At 35.8% G+C, this 19,526-nt stretch overlaps 2 protein-coding genes across 2 annotated transcripts; both read left to right on the top strand.

Moving 5' to 3' along the window:
* The first annotated feature begins 1,030 nt into the window (after positions 1-1,030).
* LOC125242255 (nose resistant to fluoxetine protein 6-like) lies at positions 1,031-10,728 on the top strand. The gene is made up of 14 exons (XM_048150999.1): positions 1,031-1,110; positions 2,219-2,380; positions 3,724-3,941; positions 4,026-4,234; positions 4,643-4,731; positions 4,815-4,996; positions 5,547-5,710; positions 6,336-6,504; positions 6,835-7,028; positions 7,697-7,844; positions 8,752-8,935; positions 9,534-9,673; positions 10,033-10,142; positions 10,556-10,728. The coding sequence occupies exons 1-14, from the start codon at positions 1,074-1,076 to the stop codon at positions 10,620-10,622; spliced, it is 2,073 nt and encodes a 690-aa protein (XP_048006956.1). The 5' UTR covers positions 1,031-1,073; the 3' UTR covers positions 10,623-10,728.
* Positions 10,729-11,408: 680 nt separating this feature from the next.
* LOC125239641 (nose resistant to fluoxetine protein 6-like) lies at positions 11,409-18,861 on the top strand. The gene is made up of 14 exons (XM_048147288.1): positions 11,409-11,800; positions 11,987-12,148; positions 12,738-12,955; positions 13,178-13,386; positions 13,576-13,664; positions 13,761-13,942; positions 14,353-14,516; positions 14,675-14,843; positions 15,528-15,721; positions 16,105-16,252; positions 16,951-17,134; positions 17,873-18,012; positions 18,227-18,336; positions 18,715-18,861. The coding sequence occupies exons 1-14, from the start codon at positions 11,764-11,766 to the stop codon at positions 18,791-18,793; spliced, it is 2,085 nt and encodes a 694-aa protein (XP_048003245.1). The 5' UTR covers positions 11,409-11,763; the 3' UTR covers positions 18,794-18,861.
* Positions 18,862-19,526: the final 665 nt, after the last annotated feature.

The raw sequence follows: 19,526 nt of genomic DNA, 5'->3' as shown, positions 1-19,526 counted from the left end.
TAAATTATTTTGAGTAAATGAGGATTTTAAGTACCATTTTTCAAATAATTGGTAAGTACATGTCAAAAGGTTAAGTTTTTTTCATTGTTTTTGTATGTGGAGGTACGAGAAGTTTAGCACATTGTTATTTAGCGAGATGTGAATGTATATTTATCCTCAGTCTCTAATTGCCCACAAATGATTAATAAATTTCCTCATCATAAACTTGCCGATAAAAAACAACAATTAAATTATTTTCCATTGAAAAGTTATTCCTGCATGTTGCTCTTACAATTGCTTGAGAATAGAGTGAAACAGTTTTCCAACTGTTTGTACTACATATTACAAGACCTACTTTATGTTCGTGATTTTTTTCAACCGAATAGGTACCTATATGAATATGAATAAAAATCAGTTTGCTAGAATTGCCGATATTTGTATTACACGTATTGTGATCTAAAAAACCGGTCAAGGGCGAATCGGACTTGCGTTACAAAGGAATGGAAATGAAACTTTCATAAGATAGAAGCCACACGAGCAGACAGGTGGAGTAAGTCACCGCCGCCCGCATCGGGTGTCTATTGAAACACCAGTGGAAAGCTTGTATCCGTGTTGCCGTCATTTTGAAGGAGTACACCCTTTTCTTGCAGGTTTGATGGTCAAGTCGGTCACAATAACAAAAGCCGACAGCAGACAACCGCAGGCGACAATTCATTCCACGGTTTAGCTGTGTGAGGCAGAAAGTTTCTGGAGAAACACATGAAAACTCTATTCGCTAAGTACTTCGTTTGTCTGGCGCAACCCTAACTTTGTAGGCATATCTTTATTCTATGTTAAATCTTATGGGATCAAATTAGTTCCAACGGCCGTCGATAATATTAATAAATAAATAAGATAATCATTTAAACGTCGATTCACGTAATTACCTGTTTCCTTGCATGCGATTCGCAAGAGTCAAGACTTTTATTACACTGATTTATTGTCACAGGATAAGTCGTCGGCTAACGCCGAAGCGATGCACCGTTGTAGTATAAAGAAATTCTCTGAAAAATCAAACCAAACCTCACCTTTATAAAAGTGAAAATACGTTTAAAATGTTGATTAAAAGTATACTGTTGTTTTTAATTTTAGGTAAGTCATATTTATTTATTTAATACTTCATGGGACATTAAAAGTATTTTTCAAAAATTTGTAGACGCCAATTTTCATCAATTTGTGGTCAAGTAGTGCCGCTTGGTAAACCGAATTATTATGAAGGTATGGTACGGAGTGGCAGAAAGCACGAAATATGGCATGCATATACGTAGTTAGTAGTAAGTAGAAACACGTTAAGCAGTTTCTCCTCTTCTCCCTACTATTATCTCCCCATTTTTAGTGTTTTATAATTTTCACGAAAACTATGAAAGGTACAATAAAGATGTCTAGGAAAAAATACTCGACTCCTTTCAATTCTCTACAATATTGATTCTCAAAATATATTATGAAATGAAATGAAATATGAAATGAAATGAAATGAAATATGAAATGAAATGAAATGAAATATTTATTTTCCAAGTAGGCATATTACAATGCGCTTATGAACGTCAAATAAAACTACGCCGGCTCTAACCCTACGCCTCAGCTTCGAGAAGCCCTCAGTTGGAGGGGGGTATCCACTATGGGACCGGCAAGAAACTCGGCGGGCCACTTCTTTTCAAAACATTACATCTTATAATTAACATGCATTAAAAAAACGAGATACAATTAATCAGCTAAAGTATTCATAAAAAAAAAATAATAACAGACAAGGTACCTACTCCATGGAAATTCATTTCAATAAATTATACAAAGTACAAAGCTAAGTACTATGATTAGTAAGATGTGAGAAAAAAAGAAAAATTATACATGATGAAGATAAAAAAAACGAACTGATACACATAAAAGATAACTAAAATAACTTTATAATATTAATAAATTACCTACTAAGAGCCACTTGCACCACTCGAGGTTAGTGGGCTGTCAACTGTCAAATTCCATGCATATATAATGCCACCATTAACCCACGTTAACCCTCCATTTTCGGTGGTGCAAGTGACCTTAACAGCCGTAGTTTTCATTTTTTTTTCAAATGACATTGATATACTTATTTTCCCTCATAATATTTTCGATTTTCAAAGTTCGAGTGAAAAAAATCTACTAATTTGTACCAAAAAAAGTGGTATCAGTTTCAGTCAGGTATAAAACTGTATCTTTTTTTCAGCCCACAGTCTTGCTGATGAACCAATATCAGGAATCCCTAATCTTGACCACATATTTGACACCCTGTCTAAGAATGAGTGGGATGCTGACGAGGAGGCCTGCCGTGACAAAATATTTAACATTCTGGAAAACGTTAAGAACTCTACGTTATGGGCCACATGGGGTAAGTAAATATGTACAAATGTTACCTATTTCGTCGTGCGTACATCATGGAAATGACCTAGGTGAGCAATCTTGACTATGTATTATAAGTGTAGTACGGAACTTCAAATCTTCAGGAAAAGAGCGTACTCTTTTCTTGAAAATTTGAAGGTCGTATCGGTCTGGAAATACCGCAGGCGACAATTCATTCCACAGTTTAGCTGTGCGGGGCAGGAAGTTTTAAATGCAAAATTTTTCCGAATTTCCGTACTACACTTATAATACACCCATCTTAAAGGCCGGCAACGCACCTCCAACACCTCTGGTGTTTCGGGTGTCCATGGGCGGCGGTGATCGCTTACCATCAGGCGACCTGTCTGCTCGTTTGCCTCCTATCCCATTAAAAAAAATGACTTTTAATTGTTTGGAGAACACATTAACAATGTCCGTGTCGAACAAGTATGTTTTTTTTATAATTTTATTTTTAAGGTAGTAGCCCTTCATCCCAGGTCAAAAACGGCCTAAGAAACTATGAAGCAAAGAGTGGCGTTATATTTAAATCTGATATTACTTAATTAGCCAAAAAAAATAAACACTCCAGAATGTCTTTATCCTTTAGAGCTCCAAATTTAGACGCGACTGATTAAGTTTCGGAGGAGGAACTAGTCAAAAAACATATATCCGCAAGGCTGGGTAAATTGAAAGTAAAATCTGAAAAGTTTTTTGTTAATTAAAAAAAAGTTTCCAAAATACAGATATGGTTTTATTTTTCCTGTAATATTTAGCACAAAAAGAGTGCTTAGCTCGTATAATTTTCATCATTTTTCGTAAGGGGTGGGTTTTTTTTTTACATTTTCCTTCAAATTCTTTTTTTTTCACAACAAAAATAGTTTTGATTTTGATATTTACAATTTGAGCTCTTTCTAACGATACCCCACTTGACCTAGTAACTTAACATTTACAGTTTGCCCCCCTTTCATGTTTGCTATTTTCTATAATTAATATTAATAAATTTAAAAAGATTATACCTTCAATTGGTAGGGGTTAACAATGTTCATAACTATTCCAAATTTTAAGTCGATAAGGTAGTTCTCGAGATATTTAGCAATGTGACAGACGGACAGACGGACAGAGCGGCGCCATAAGGGTTCCTTTTGTACCTTTTTGGTACGGAACCCTAAAAATACTTCGATTTTATGTACTTACTTTTTGTAGTATACTTAATATTGAAATATTTTTTGCCTAAGAACTTCTTTTCAAATATTTAGTCAGTGTGACGGGTACTTAGGTCTATTATTTTAATTAAATTTTCCAAATCGAAAGACGGGCGATGTTTTAGGTGTTGATGACCATCGGTTGTTACAGTATGGAATTCTATCGATCAGTCGCCAACCGGTATCTTCTTCGGCGCCCGCTACCAGCTGGGCAACTACGACCAGTGCTTGCGTCCGCCCTGGATCGCGACACACCCTGAGTTACGCACTCAATACTGTTTAGCGGAAATAGAAATGAATAAAGATGGCGTCAAGAAAATGGATAAAGGACTCGATCCTTATGTTAGGGCTGAGGATTACTATGTCAATGTAAGTTAAAATGATATGAAAAGTTCTTTATTCTCACAAACAAAATAGATAAGATGCCGAGCCTAATTTGATTTTTTATTTTAGACTATAACACACTATGGTCGCAGTTTTTCGTACATAGCACACGGAGTCTGCCTACCCGCAGGGTGTCCAAGAAAGTCGGTCGAGAAATTTGTGAAGGCGCTCTTGGGCACGGGCTACCTGCGCGCGGCCAGAGACGCAGTTGTCTCTGTCCATCATTGCGAGGAAGCAGCGGCCCCATGGGAATATTCTACGGAATACTACGCATTTCTGTAAGATTGTCTTGAACTAACAGATAAAGCCACACTACAATTAGTCTAGTGGCATTATAATTTGGATTTTGGACACAAATTTTGTTAATCTGCCAAAAATCAATTAAAGAAGCAATTGCATCTACTTAAATGTGCAACTCGACTAATTGCTAATTTTGAAAATATTTCTATTTCTTTTAAAATTACTTGTAGGTAGATTTAATGCCAGTTACATTAACCACATTTGACAGACACATCATCGTTACGCAGCAGACGTCTATGGAACTTCCCATGCAATAAAATTTTACGAATGCTTTAACGGTGACAGACGGTGTGATGCAACCCGCCCTTAGTCTGTAAGGTTTATGAACGTTACTTTACAAAGTAGCTTACATGAACTTTTTTAGGTATAGTTACTATTTCTTCCAGGTGCACTTTTGCAGTTCTGCTATTTATAGCTGTAATTTCAACATACTATGTTAAGGAGTATCCAGTCACTGCTAGTTCTAATTCCTTTGGTACGTAATGATTACCTTTAGGATTAATTATTTAAGAATGCTTAGCTATATTATGTATATTCCTATTTTGTTTTTTTTTTTAGTCAATCAGGTTGCAAAATCGTTCTGTCTTCGGCGCAATTGGAATACAGTGTTCAAATCAGACGAGGATGAATTGCCATGCTTGCACGGCATCCGCTTCTTGACGGCGATCATTGTCGCCAGCGCTCACTGCTTGGCCATTCGACATGGGACTTCTGTTAGCAATGGCTTAGACTTCGAGCGGGTAATACTATACTTTATTAAATAATATATTCTTAATGGTCGATTATTTCTTAAAATTGATTGCATAGCTTTCTTTTATTCAACACGTCAGAATATTGTATACCAGTATAAGTACTCCTTGACTTAAGCTTTAATGCAGACTCTTATTTATTTATTTATTTATTTAAACTTTATTGCACAAATTATCAATAAAAAGAACAAATGGCGGACTTAACGCCTTAAGGCATTCTCTACCAGTCAACCATTGGGCAAAACAGAGATAGTTAGTTTGGTGCACAAGATTATAAAGCCAGTATGAGATTTTAACGATTAAATACAAGTCGATACCTACTATTATAAAATAAACATACACGAATAAAATAAGTAAACCTACATATATATTAGTATAATACATATATATGAATAAAATACACATATATACATAAATAAATAAATGTACCTAGTGCGAGACATCAAGTAGACTTTAATCTCTCTCGTTGCTCTCTTGTTGCTCGTTACACATTAATAAGTATTGTAATATATCCTACATTGATTCTGATAAATATTTCTAGATGGGAGCGGATAAACTAGCATTGGCGCTACTAGCATGTCATTTTGAAGTCTTAGTGGACACATTCTTCACATTGTCTGCTCTTCTGGCGGGTAAAGGCCTTGCCACGTTGGATTTAACGAAACCACACAGTTTAATAAAGAATATTCTCAAGCGATATATAAGGTGAGAAATACTACAGTTTGTACGTATTTTAGTACTGAGATCAACCTAATATCAGGGACCAGTAACCCACAGATGCAGAAAACAAAACGCGTATGATATTAAGATAAAGATGAGTTTATTTTTCAAATACATAATATATTAAATACAATACGTTTATGAATCGTAAGAACATACGCATGACTAGTTCAGCTCTGAGATGTATAGGAAATTCTCCTGTATTAAGTAACGATGCACATACTAAACTAATGTTGTATCAAGCAGAAACACCTGTGATAATTAGCAAATATAGATACCCGTGATTGCGTAGAGAGATTCATGACCATAGAGACGGCAACTCTTGTTAATTGCTATCATACCTGTTCTGGAGTTTCTGCACTAATGTCTAGAGAAGTGACCAGACATAATCCTCAGAAATTTTAACTATAAAACTCCCGTGAGACTTAGACGTTTCGTCGACATTATCGTCACAAAACTGACAGTGAGTTAATTTTTGTTAACAACTACTTACGCTAATTGGGGGGTCCCAACTTCGGAAAATGCCCTAATACGTGAGTAACCCGCTTAGAATATTTTTAAATTTAATACTCAGACTTACTGAGACTTGCGTATTTATTTTGTTTTACAGACTCGTGGTGCTTATGTCTGTGTCGGTGTTCTACTTGGGCTTCGTCTCAAAACATACTGATGCTGGTCCTGTCTATCCCAAGGTAGCTATTTACGAGCAACGGATCTGCGAAAGGAACTGGTTGCCGGCATTACTTATGATCGGAAATTATTACAACGCATTAGAAATGGTACGTATTCATTAATAATATTTTAACTTCAGGTTTTATGTAAGTCGGAACACTTGGAACCTACTAATGCTTGTGCTTCCCGTTAAAGATTAGATTTATACCTGCAATGTCCGCATAAACCTTAGTTAAATTCGCTGGATTGCAAACGTACGCAGGAGCGACGAATTGACGTGATTTTTTAAGTGGAGATAGTTGAAGGTCCATACCCTTCAGCTATCTCCAGAGTTACATAGGCTACTTTGTGTCTCTTTCTAACGCGAGCGAAGACGCGGGCACAAGCTAGTTGGTTATAAATAATTCATTATTCACTCTCTGTAAACCTATTTCTAGTGTCACCCAGCCACTTGGTATATCCCCTGCGACTTCCACATGAACGTCATGGCACTGGTTCTTCTGTACGTGTATCGCAAAAACTCGAGTATCGGAAAAGCAGTTGCCGCCGCACTATTGGTGTTCAGTTTTATAATGCCCATGATCGTTATATACGTATATGATTTACCAGCTGTCCTATCATACAATCTTGGGTAAGTTTTTTTTATTTTTACTACCATGGGGGTAAAAGATTTTTTTCTCAATGTTTTCTACCTTATTTAATGTCATCAACGGGTCTCGTTTTCATTGTCACATTTTATCTAACGTAGGGTTCCCACTCGAGATCGAATGATCCCAATGTCGAAATCGGAATTTTGGGACTTGTCGGGAAAAACAAAATAAAATCAAATTAAAGTTATTTTTTCTCGACAACAATTGATGATGATTAACAAACTTAGTTATTTTGTAAAACACTTCTAGTTAGGTGTTACTTTCCATACACTATATAAATTTTTTGCTTGCCGAGCGACGAAGCAGTAGCTTTTGTTGTTTTTGCAAAGTGGTTTTTCGGGATTATTTTCGTCTCGCAACCCTAATTCGACGTTTCCACTAAGTTTCAGTTCCATTAGCTTTGGTCATGATCTCGGTATATTAGGTAACGTCCTAGCTAAATGGCATGACGGATTTTCATCAAAAAATATTATCTACTCTTCTCAATTGTATGCCTTAACTTGTAGTTACTTATATAAAAGTAAAGTAAAGTAAAGTTTATTACAGTACATGACAATAAGCATATATATAGTTAACCAACATTCGTTTCATCTCCTAAATAACCATTTACATACCTTTTCTTACTATAAAACTAAAAATTATGTTCCAGGTCGGAAATTAATATACGTCCCAACTCTTTCTTTAGAAACTTCTACATAAAAACACACTGCAGGATGGGCCCGTACGCGATTGGTCTGGCTGCCGGCTACCTGATGTCGATCTATAAGCCCAAGGATTATAGGAAAGTCTGGTCTAAAGTAAGTTACCATAATATTAAAACAAGATGACCAACACATGCCATGTTTGTTTGTGTAATTACTGTTTACTAAATCCAATTAATTAATTCTTACTTAGACATATGAAACAAACAACGAGAACAAAGAACATGTCGGACCTTGCTCAGCCCTTCCATCATGTTTGCGATAGTTTTGTTTGGAAGTATTTATAAAGCTTTACTTACATGTCGAAAGCTTGTATTCAAATTAGTTTTTTAACGAGAAGAAGATGTTTGCATATGACGCTACAAGTAGAAAAAAATAGAAAAACTCGAACCTTAAATTAATTGTCTTCGTGCGAAGTGCATAGCACCCTTTGGCCCCGTAGCCGAATGGTATTTCTACGACGCGAAACGAAAACGAAACACCGCGAAAGGTAGTCTGGCTTTGTCGCGCCAATACGCAAGAGCGATAGAGATAGATGTCTACGATCCTATCGTTTCGTGAGCGTTTCGTGAGCGTTTGTGCATTCGGTTACGCAAGCTGGCTCTGTCGCCGAACGGAATTTCGCCACAGAAACGCCGCAGAAATGTAGTCTGACTCTGTCGCGCCAATACGTAAGAGCGATAGAGATAGAAAGCTACGAAAGAGATATTATCGTGAGCGTTTCGTGAGGGTTTTGTGCATTCGGCTACGCACACAAGTAAGAAAAGCGCATGTGGTGGTCAAATTTAGAAAGGGTCTGTGACATTTCAGACAAGTTAGTGTAGACTGATTTTCACCTAAATTTGTGAGTGTGCACGGGAAAACGTCCCACTTTGTCGATTGTTATAAAGCCGTTTGTCAGTTTATTCATATAAGATACAAGTAAATCTCGCCTTAATGGTAACCGACAAAGTGGGACGTTTTACTAAACACACTTACATTTTTTACTTTTTAATCATTTCAGACGGTGTCATTCCTAGGTACTTTTGTATCCTTGACATTAATCTTCATCATTCTGGCGTTGGGCTATGTGTTATTAGTGTACGGAGTCCACGGGTGGTTGGCCATCATCTTCGTGGCTTTCGAAAGGAATTTCTTCGCCGTAGCCATCTTGGGTATCGTCGTCTTTTGCACTTATGGCCAAGTTCGTAAGTTTTCACTTTATATAATTATATTGCATTATGTAAAACTACTCATTCTTACTGCTATAACGTCCAATTTATGTAAATTAAGTACAATTTTATCAAGTCAACATTATTTTATTGTACGACATTAATTAAAGACGGTTTACGCCTTACATATTTGTTGGAAACCTTACTCTTAAGGCTCTTTTCTAATTTGTCTGTCTAAAATATATTTTTTGAATAGCCTATTTTCATAATTATATTAATTAGACAGGCGTAGGTAGGTTATTTTTTATTTATTTAATTATTACAATCAAAGGTAACTATAGCATAAATATACAGTGCTCCACAAAACTATGGTATAAGTTTGACTGTGGAGTCAAGAAATCAAATAATACTTCTAAGGTTAACAGGTTAACTAACTAACTACGAGTTTATTATTTAAAAAAAGAAATTCAATTTGTTTTAAAGATTTAAAGTTAAGAAAAATATAATTGTCCCTACGCAACAAAAATTACACTAACCTGCAGTAAAAAAAAACTTTTTGTAACAAAAATAATGGACAAAGTTTAAAAGTCACCTAGTTATAAACAAAATCTACGGTTTTTTTTTTAATTCGCAGCCCTCATCAATTCGTTCCTTAGCTGGTCAGTGTTCGCGCCGCTCAGTAGGCTCTCATACGGCTTGTATGTCATACACATCGTGCTTCTGTACCAAACCTCTTCGATGAGGGATAATATGAAACATCACATATTTGAAACTGTAAGTATTAGGATAAAGGGCTGATTTAGGGTTTTATTTCTATTGATAAATGTAATTACATACATATTTTTGATAATTCGATTACACAAGTTTCTATCGTCGCACTTTTAGAGATCGAATCAGATTTGACAAAACCTTATAATGCCAAAACAATAAACCCCAGAATTCAAGCACATTGAATTGCATGACAAGTACTTCTGGAGTTAAATTAGTTGCAACGGCCGCCGATAGCATGAATATTTGACATGTCCATAAGATTAATATGCATTATTCCGCACTCGTTGTCAATACGTGAAAAAATATAATATACTAAATATTAGTGATGGAGATACTAATCTTAATTATGTTGTTACTTTAAGCTGGTACAGGCCCTTGGATTGGTGGTCGTGTCGCTAATGCTGAGTCTGGTGGTTTGGCTGCTGGCTGAGGCACCTATAGTTAATATCACTAGTCCATACCTCAACACAAAGTAAGTGTTCAATACAGATTTATCTGAATATCTTGTACCTAACACGGGTACCTACTACCATTACATTAAGGATATATTAAGTTATTTGCGTATCAACTTTGACATACCTACCCATGTCAAACCCATATTAAACGTAGGTAATATTTTCTCAGAGACTTCTATTCTAAAATAGGGTTGAGAGTTACTAACTCAATTGGATAGGTATTTTATGAACTTCATTTTAGTGATTTCTTTGTTCGTGAACTTTTAACATTCACGGATTTTCTAGAAGCTTTCTACTGTGTTCTGATTGAGTTGTAAATTAAATCCCGAGGGTAGTTCTTGGAAAATGCGAGTTTTCTGTTCTGGACAAACTACTAACCTACATGTTTCCTACTTTGTTTCCTAACAAAATAGCGTTCTTTTCTTTTCAGGATCAAGGAGAAAGTTGAGAGGAATGGTGCTCTTGAAAATGACACGAGTAAAGAAAAACTAATGTGATTGATATTGATTCTTTGCTACTTTCTTTTGGGGCAGTTTACAATACAACGGTGTTTTGGTACGTTACGTCTATTATATACGTTTTTATGTACCTAGTAGTATTATTTTATAATGTTCTTTTTTTCTATTATGGGATAGGAAGCAATGGAGCAGATGGGTCGCCTAATGGTAAACTTTTGCCGCTGCCTATGGACAGTATGGACACTCGAAACAACAGAGTGAAAGGGGAAACGTTGTTGTGTTTAGTGTTTTTTTTCTAACAATTTACTCACCCTGATAACAAAGTAAAAAAGCGATGGTTCTATTTGTATTTATCGAATTATTGGGTGATTAAGGAAATTTTGGCAATTAAGGAACTAGAAAAAAAGGGATTTTCAATGATTGTTTCTATAGTCGTGTTTTCGAGAGAAAGTGACAAACTTAGAACAGTTAGAACACTAAATCGCTGAAATCCTTGAAAAGTCTTACGTATGCAATTGTTTTTGGTGATGGCCTTATTGTTATAAAAAAACGCTTAGATTCTGAAATTCCTACTCATATTATTATTGATAGCATCAAAAGGATCATTATACAAATGTAAATTTTATTAAATTAGAACCAATTTGTATTTCTACGTACATATGTCTATAAATACGCCTATACAAAAATATATTCATCTCCCAGTTTTTGTTGTCATTAGATAGCTTTATTATCAGTAATGTGTTACGATTTATTCTGTCGGTATCGTGTAGTAACCCGGAGCAAAGTCCATGCGCGCCGAATTGAACTCTCAAGTTTAACTATTGATAGGTAAATTAGTGGCGTGTGTCAACGTCGGTTCACCTAATTAACAAAATATTTCTTTGTATGCGATGCGCAAGCGTCAGTCGCGCTTATATTAGTAGTATTATTACACCGACATAATATATTACGTACCTGAAGGTCTGTACATATATTACGTCCTGGATAAGTGGTCGCCTAACATCGAAAGTGACGCACGTGGAGTTAAATAAATAAATTAAAAAACATAATTTAAGATAAACATAATTTTGACATGTTGCAAATTTATAGTGTAATTTTTATCACGAAATAAAGAAATCTAATCTATCTATCTAAATCTAAACCAAATACCTCATGTGATAAATAGTGATAATCAGTTACAATGTTGTTTAAAACTATAGTGTTGTGTTGTGTTTTGGGTAAGTTTTTAATATATATAATTTAAGTGTTGTGTCAACTTAGCTTTAGATAGGTACATCATGTTTAAGTATTATCGCAGACAACACATTTTTATTCCATTAATTACATAAAATAAGTAGGCAAGACCTTGTACAACACCAATAACTACAATGTCGACACGTACTTTTGAAATATATTTTTTTCAGTCAATGTTCTAGCTACGGAATCATCATTACGAATCCCTAATCTTGACCACATATTTGACACTCTGTCAAAAAATGAGTGGGACGCTGACGAGGTGGCCTGCCGTGACAATATATTTAACGTTCTGGAAAATGTCAAGAACTCTACATTATGGGCCACATGGGGTAAGTAGATACAAAATAAATGTGCCTACAGGTACACTTCCGGTTTTACTTTGAAATATCCCTTCCATATCTCATCTCACGAAAAGTAGCATATTATGGTACAGTTAGCAGTAAAAGTAGCGGATCGGCCTAGTTGTAATAATAAATGACCATTGCCAAATTACTTATTAAAAAGACATATAATAAATAATTCAACTATGAAAGATTATTTTGCTTGTGAAGTGTCGAGATTTAAGAATCTTAGTTTTATTAAGTCGGTAGCTTTGCCTGTCTTTTTAGCTTTACAAATCTTTGTTTAGTGCCCGTATATTATGTAAAATTCTATACAAAATGTTGATATGTACTTAAACTGAAATATATTTTTATTTATTTAACACAAAATCATATAAACTAGTAAGAACTAAAACAATAACATGAAAACTAAAATTAAACCTATAAATAAAATTAAAACCTATAAATAAAACTAAATAACAAACTAAAACTTACCTACAAAAATACCCCGGTTATAAAGAGAGTAGTAAATAGTAATTATACGCTTTCTGTTATAATGATTTAAACACATTTATCTGATATCCATCCGTTGTTGCAGTATGGAACTCTATCGATCAGTCACCAACGGGCATATTCTTCGGCGCCCGTTACCAGCTCGGCAACTACGACCAGTGTTTGCGTCCGCCCTGGCTCGCAACGCACCCTGAGCTACGCACTCAATACTGTCTAGCGGAAATAGAAATGCATAAAAATGGCGTCAAGAAAATAGGAGAGGGCTCCGATCCTTATGTCAGAGCTGAGGACTATTACGTCGATGTAAGTCAAAACGTTATTCATATGAAAAGCATTTTCTGACTATCGATTGGGCTAGCCTGCCGGCGTATCATACTGCCAATTTTATCACTTATCCACGTGGATAAAGCATTCTTTACGCTTTAGCAAGTATGTCAGTGTGAGAGTGACAGATGTCTTATCCACGTGGATAAGTGATAAAATTGGCAGCGTGATACGCCGGCTGATTTAGATATTTTGTTTCAGACTACAACACCCTATGGTCGTAGTTTCTCATACATTGCACACGGGGTCTGCCTGCCCGCAGGGTGTCCGAATAAGTCCGTGGAGAAGTTTGTGAAGGCGCTCCTGGGCACGGGTTACCTGCGAGCGGCGAGAGATGCCGCCGTGTCTGTGCACCACTGCGAGGAAGCAGCGGCCCCTTGGAAATATTCTACAGGATATTACGTCTTTGCGTAAGATTTTATCTTTATGCTTACTTATATCTACTAATTTATAATAAAACTCCGACTTCTCCACAAATAAAACGTAGAACCTAGGAATTATTACTTTCTTTACAATACAAAAATTTAGAAATAAGGTATTCGTAATGTGGCTATAGGTATCTTGATTGCCCTAATATATTTATAACATGACTCTTCCAGGTACACCTTTGCAGCGCTGTTGTCCATAGCTGTAGGATCAACATACTATATAAGCGAGTATCCCGTCACCGCTAGTTCTAACTCCTTTGGTACGTAACAATGATTACCTTTACAACCTATTCAGACATTTATACTGATAACTTAAAGTGAATTACTTTATCGTGTTCGGCTGTATTTTTTTTCAGTTAATCAGTTTGCAAAATCGTTCTGTCTTCGCCGCAACTGGAATACAATATTTAAAACTGAGAAAGACGAACTGCCATGTTTGCACGGCATTCGCTTCCTGACGGCGTTCATTATCGCCTTCGTTCACTGCATGGCCATTTCACACGGGACTTCTATTAGCAATGCTTTGGACTTTGAACGGGTAATAATAATTACTTATTGAAATTTCTATCGGACTTTTAGGCGCACGGCTGGTTTTCTCCCTCCTCCAGTTTGAACAAAGCGCTTTGCTTCTTTCTTTATGTGCGTTGCCAAGGAGTGGAATTCCTTGCTGCCGTTTATATTTCCCAGATCATACATATAATCCGAAACCTTGAAATCAGGAGTGAACAGGCAACTTCTGGGCGGACTAGCTCCATGGTAGGCCACATCTTCGAGTATTACGATTCTCAGTTATAAATCCCAGTAACTGCAACGGACGCTGCAAGAGATTTGTTTGCTAGATCCATTTTGTTTTCATTTTAGGTATGTTCTGCTAAATATGATACTACAAGAATGATTACCTAATACTTTGTATTATATTAATATTTTATATTAATATTTTTTTTTCAGATGGCAACAGATAGAAAAGTATTAGCGTACCTTACGACTCATTTTGATGTAATTGTGGACACGTTTTTCACACTGTCTGCTATTCTAGCGGGAAAGAGTCTTGCCACGATGGATATAACGAAACCATACAGTTTAATGAAGAATATTTTAAAACGTTATATAAGGTAAATCGTATTGCAGTTTGCACATATTTTATTCGCGCCAAAGATATAATACCTACATGAATAGTATAACTTCCTGTAACATAAATAAAGTAAGTTTTTGACATCATATGCAATAAGTAGTCCTCAGACCTGCCTTCCAGAATGCGTTTGTTTTACAGACTTGTAGTGCTTTTAGCCGTCAGCGTGTTCTACTTGGGGTATATGTCAAAACATACTGATGCTGGTCCTGTCTACCCAAAAATAGCTTTCTACGAGCAACAGACGTGCGAGAAGAATTGGTTACCGTCTTTACTAATGATCGGAAATTATTACAACACATCCGAAATGGTATGTAAATAACTGTCTTACAAAAAACCTGTCCACGTTTCAGCACCGTAAAAAAAGAGAGGTTAACCAAAAGATCATAACAAAAGAGATTTCGTTGCATTTGTAATGGAGTAGTCTCTTTAGATAGTGGAGAGACTCAGACCTTTTCAGTGTGTCCAAAGCGACGCAATAGTCCTTCAATAAGATATTTGCTTGTTGGAGTCGTCAGCGTAACGAAAATGAATAGCAAGAGTGATAGAATACACCCTTGACGTACCCCATCTGAGTGAAGTGAATTTGACATTATATTGTCCACTTTATATAGTGAGGCTGAGATGTATTCATTGATATATAATAAATGAGCGAGATGTTTTGGTGTGCACCTTTGTAAACGAATTTCTCACAGTTATGGCCATTTCATAGAATCCAACGCCTTCTGAGAGTCGACAAAACTTTACGTTTTAGAAACCTAACATGTCCAGTAGGCCTAGCACATGATGGCCGCGGGAGTATGTCGCCGCGAGATAGATGCCACGTCTTCTTCTAACTGTATGAATGACATAAGGACGGGTAGTCTATCTACTCCCGCGGCCATCATGTGCTAGGCCTACTGGTGTGATATCTTTGTTGTTATATGACTTATATGCCTTCAGTCCCTACTTAACTGTGTAACTTTTGTCAACAAGAAATTTTATTTACTTCCAGTGCCATCCAGCCACTTGGTATATACCCTGTGACTTCCATATGTACGTAATAACTCTGCTCCTGCTGTACGTGTACCGCAAAAACCCACGTGTAGGCAAAGCACTTGCCGCCGTAATTTTGGTGATCGGTTTTATAATGCCCGTGATCACCGTATACGTCAATGATTTACCAGCAGTTCTAGCTTACAATCTTCAGTAAGTGTACCTTTTTAAATTAATAAATTATGTATGCATGTTGCTACGGTCAAGGAATTTGTTTATTGGACCATTTTGTATATTGGCTTAATACAATAGTATGGATGGCATCTAGTATTAGATCTTTAGTGGTTTATAAATTGATTGTCACTGTCATTCTCTACGTTTTTTGTTCTAGGTTAATTTGATATGAGATAAGCTTTAAACGTAAATAACGAATTATTAGTGTATATACTTACCTTATTCGTAGTTCGCTCATTTTCATTTCATCTTTAAAATATAGAGTGAATATTATAATGCAACTGACATGCACACTGGCTCTGATTTAAAAAAATTGCTTTATTTTACATAAAAAAAATATTAAAATAATAATTATGTTGCAGATTGGAAGTAGATATTAGACCCAACTCCTTCTTCAGAAACCTTTACATAAAAACACACTGCAGGATGGTACCATACGCGATTGGTCTGGCTGCCGGCTATCTAATGTCGATCTATAAGCCCAAAGATTACAGGAAAGTCTGGTCTAAGGTATGTTACAATTTTAAAAATAACGAAATTACAAGCCGCCAGCAACATTATGTTATGAGAAGATATTGTTTTCCGATTTCGTGGCACTTTTTCCTTTTAGTGTTTTCTTTTGAGCTTACGATTTATTTCATTCCATATAAATGTTCTACTTCCGATCAAAAAGCCTGTTCTTCTTACCTACGGCTCGTGGTAAGACGAGTGAATAATATCATTTCCGCATATGTGTTAAAAGAAGCGTTTTAAAACAATAAGTAGCGAAAAATTTACAATAAATAATGAACAAAAACTATTTAAGATTGACAAACTATCCGAACTTAATTTACGCATTGACAAGGAGTTTCTTTATAGCTTTTAAACATGCGTTTATATTTTATGAAGCAGTGGATTTTCCTATGAAACCAACTCATATTTATTTAATCGTGTGACGTATTTACGAGTATATAAGCATTTAACATTGGACCCGATTAATTATTTTATACCTACATTTTAATTCAATCGACCTCTTTATGCCGCAATGTATTCAAAATGCACGTGAAAAATCGTGAAACTATCATACTTGAGCTAAGTTGGAGATAGTTTAATAATAATATTTAAGTAAAGTGATAGAGAAAAGAATTAAGCGATTTTATTGTTATGAAACTTCACCGAAAGTGTTTTTTCACCGTTTTTTCTAACTTTTATTACTTTACCTATTTCAGACAGTGTCGTTCCTAGGAACTTATGTCTCCTTGAACCTAATGTGTGCCGTAATAGCGCTGGGTCATATATGCTACTTGTACGGAGTCCACGGATGGTTGGCCTGTGTCTTCGTGGCTTTCGAAAGGATTTTATTTGCCTTAGCTATTGTGGGTGTCGTCATCTTTTGCACTTATGGCCAAGTTCGTAAGTAATTCATAGTATATAACTAAAATATTTATTAAATAATATTCCTGTTAAAATATATTTTACCTATGCATTAAAATTGAATAGAACGTAAATAGAATAAAGAATAAAGGTTGTACTAAATGGTTTTGATCCAATTATGAAACGTATGGCGCAATTAATTCAAATCAAGCTTAAGCATATGTATGCCCTTTTTAGGGTTCCGTACCAAAAAAGGTATAAAAGGAACCCTTATGGCGCCGCTCTGTCCGTCTGTCTGTCTGTTTATTGTAAAATGTAACAAAAACTGATGATATTTTTCTACATCGTGTAATTGCGTCCATTATACAATATACATATAGGGGTCATCATCATCATCCTCCTTGCGTTATCCCGGCATTCACCGCGGCTCATGGGAGCCTGGGGTCTGCTTTGACAACTAATCCCAAGATTTGGCATAGGCATTAGTTTTACGAAAGCGACTGCCATCTGACCTTCCAACCCGAAGGGTAACAAGGCCTTATTGGAATTAGTCCGGTTTCCTCACGATGTTTTCCTTCACCGAAAAGCGACCGGCAAATATCAAATGACATTTCGCACATAAGTTCCGAAAAACTCATTGGTAAAAGCCGGGGTTCGAACCCGCGACCTCCGGATTGAAGTCGCACGTGCTTACCGCTAGGCCACTGGGTGGGGTGCTTAGCGCATTATACATAGGCGAGATTACTATAAACGTACTGTGAATTTTTTTGTTGGCAGCCCTCATCAATTCGTTCCTCAGCTGGTCAGTGTTCGCTCCGTTTAGTAGGCTCTCATACGGCGTATATGTCATACATATTATGTTATTGTATCAAACTTCTTCCATGAGAGATAATATGAAACATCACCTGTTTGAAGGTGTAAGTATATATTATTTTTATCTTGATGTCCATTAATCTATCAATACCACATTTATATTCCGTGTGATACTCCTTTTTTGATATTTGATATATATATATATGTTACTTTCTATCGCATACTTTTACATATACCGGTGCAGTAATGAGAACTTGGACGTCTACTTTACACATATAGGTATGTGAACCTTAACTAAGACTTTGTGTTGCATTTTAGCTGATACAAGCAGTTGGATTAGTGGTGTTTTCGTCGCTGATGAGTCTGCTGGTCTGGCTGCTGGTTGAGGCGCCTCTCGTCAACATCACGAACCCATACCTCGACACAAAGTAAGTTGAATATAAGAATTGTAACAGAATAATTCAAACCGGTAACAACATTCAGTTTTAGGTGTATCAGCCCGATTCTTCAAAAATGTTATTCTAAATAAAACAAAAGAAAAACAGATTTTTTCTCTACGACATATTTTATTCATTCACATGTCCAGTCCTAATCGTATCTGTGAAGCTAAGTTCGAATCAAGTCCCGCTTTCCAATTTTTGCTTCGGTTCTGTTTTTATCCTGGAAACTGATTAGGTCTGGACCAATGCAAAACCTCACTTTTTATGGATTATCAATGTGGTTGAAATATGAAATTGAATAAAAAATATATGTTTAGTTTATTATTTCATGTTCACAAACAAATTACACACTTCTTCTGTTTTCAGAGCCTCGGCCAAGGAGAAAGTGGAAATATCCAGGAACGGTGCTCATCAAAGTTACACAAGTAAACAAAAAAGCATGTGATTCAATTTTATTCCTTCGGGTTCTATTTAATTGGAATATTAAATAATAAAATAGTATTGTCTTCCAAAGTTTTGTTTTTATATTTTTTCAAAAATAATATCGTAACCAAACAAATTACTGACGTCGAACTTGTCGTAAAATAATTGTTTCAAAACAATTTTGCCCAATGTTGCTGTCAATAAGCCTACTTATTTGTTGTGTACTAAATGGATAGAGGTTCTTTTATTTGTACTATTAGTTATGAAATAACCATTAGGTATTTTTATTATTGTAGTGACAAGCACTAGCATGTATGGCTCTCTAAATTAGCTAAAAGTCTAGATTTAGTAACTTTCGATGTCAACTGTAGAACTTTGATATTGAGTAAAATGATATGAGAACATTGTTATTTAGGTAGTAATTTTGCGTCAACTGACAGATAACTAAATTGCGTCAACTCCTCAGTTTGATGCCATTGTGATAACGTTGTATGGCGTTGGAAGCCAAAATATCGTGCAACCCACCCGTAGGCAGGACCGAGATGGAAATGCCCTAACTTCCACCCGTCTTCGACATTTTTCTTATTAGTATCTGCAGAATTTTTACTTTTTTTTTAGTGACAGAATTTTTATCGTCGTCGTCCTCGTCTGGTTGTTTTATAATGTTCAACGGCAATTTACAAGGAAATTCAATATTCATGAGTGGAATTGAAATGAGCAAGACAATGGTGTACTGATACGTATAAAATGTACAT

This window comes from Leguminivora glycinivorella, chromosome 2 (assembly GCF_023078275.1).
Source record: "Leguminivora glycinivorella isolate SPB_JAAS2020 chromosome 2, LegGlyc_1.1, whole genome shotgun sequence".
NCBI classification, from domain to species: Eukaryota; Metazoa; Arthropoda; class Insecta; order Lepidoptera; family Tortricidae; genus Leguminivora; species Leguminivora glycinivorella.
Note: the sequence above shows the minus strand (reverse complement) of the source record. Positions and strands in the feature narration are given on the sequence as shown.

Bases quoted from the DNA above. Each gene is read 5' to 3' on its own strand.
- LOC125239641 (XM_048147288.1), top strand. From the start codon at position 11,764: ATGTTGTTTAAAACTATAGTGTTGTGTTGTGTTTTGG. The intron at 12,956-13,177 runs GTAAGTCAAAAC...ATTTTGTTTCAG, and splicing joins CTGAGGACTATTACGTCGAT to ACTACAACACCCTATGGTCG. The intron at 16,253-16,950 runs GTATGTTACAAT...TACCTATTTCAG, and splicing joins ACAGGAAAGTCTGGTCTAAG to ACAGTGTCGTTCCTAGGAAC.
- LOC125242255 (XM_048150999.1), top strand. From the start codon at position 1,074: ATGTTGATTAAAAGTATACTGTTGTTTTTAATTTTAG. The intron at 1,111-2,218 runs GTAAGTCATATT...TCTTTTTTTCAG, and splicing joins ACTGTTGTTTTTAATTTTAG to CCCACAGTCTTGCTGATGAA. The intron at 4,235-4,642 runs GTAAGATTGTCT...TATTTCTTCCAG, and splicing joins ACGGAATACTACGCATTTCT to GTGCACTTTTGCAGTTCTGC.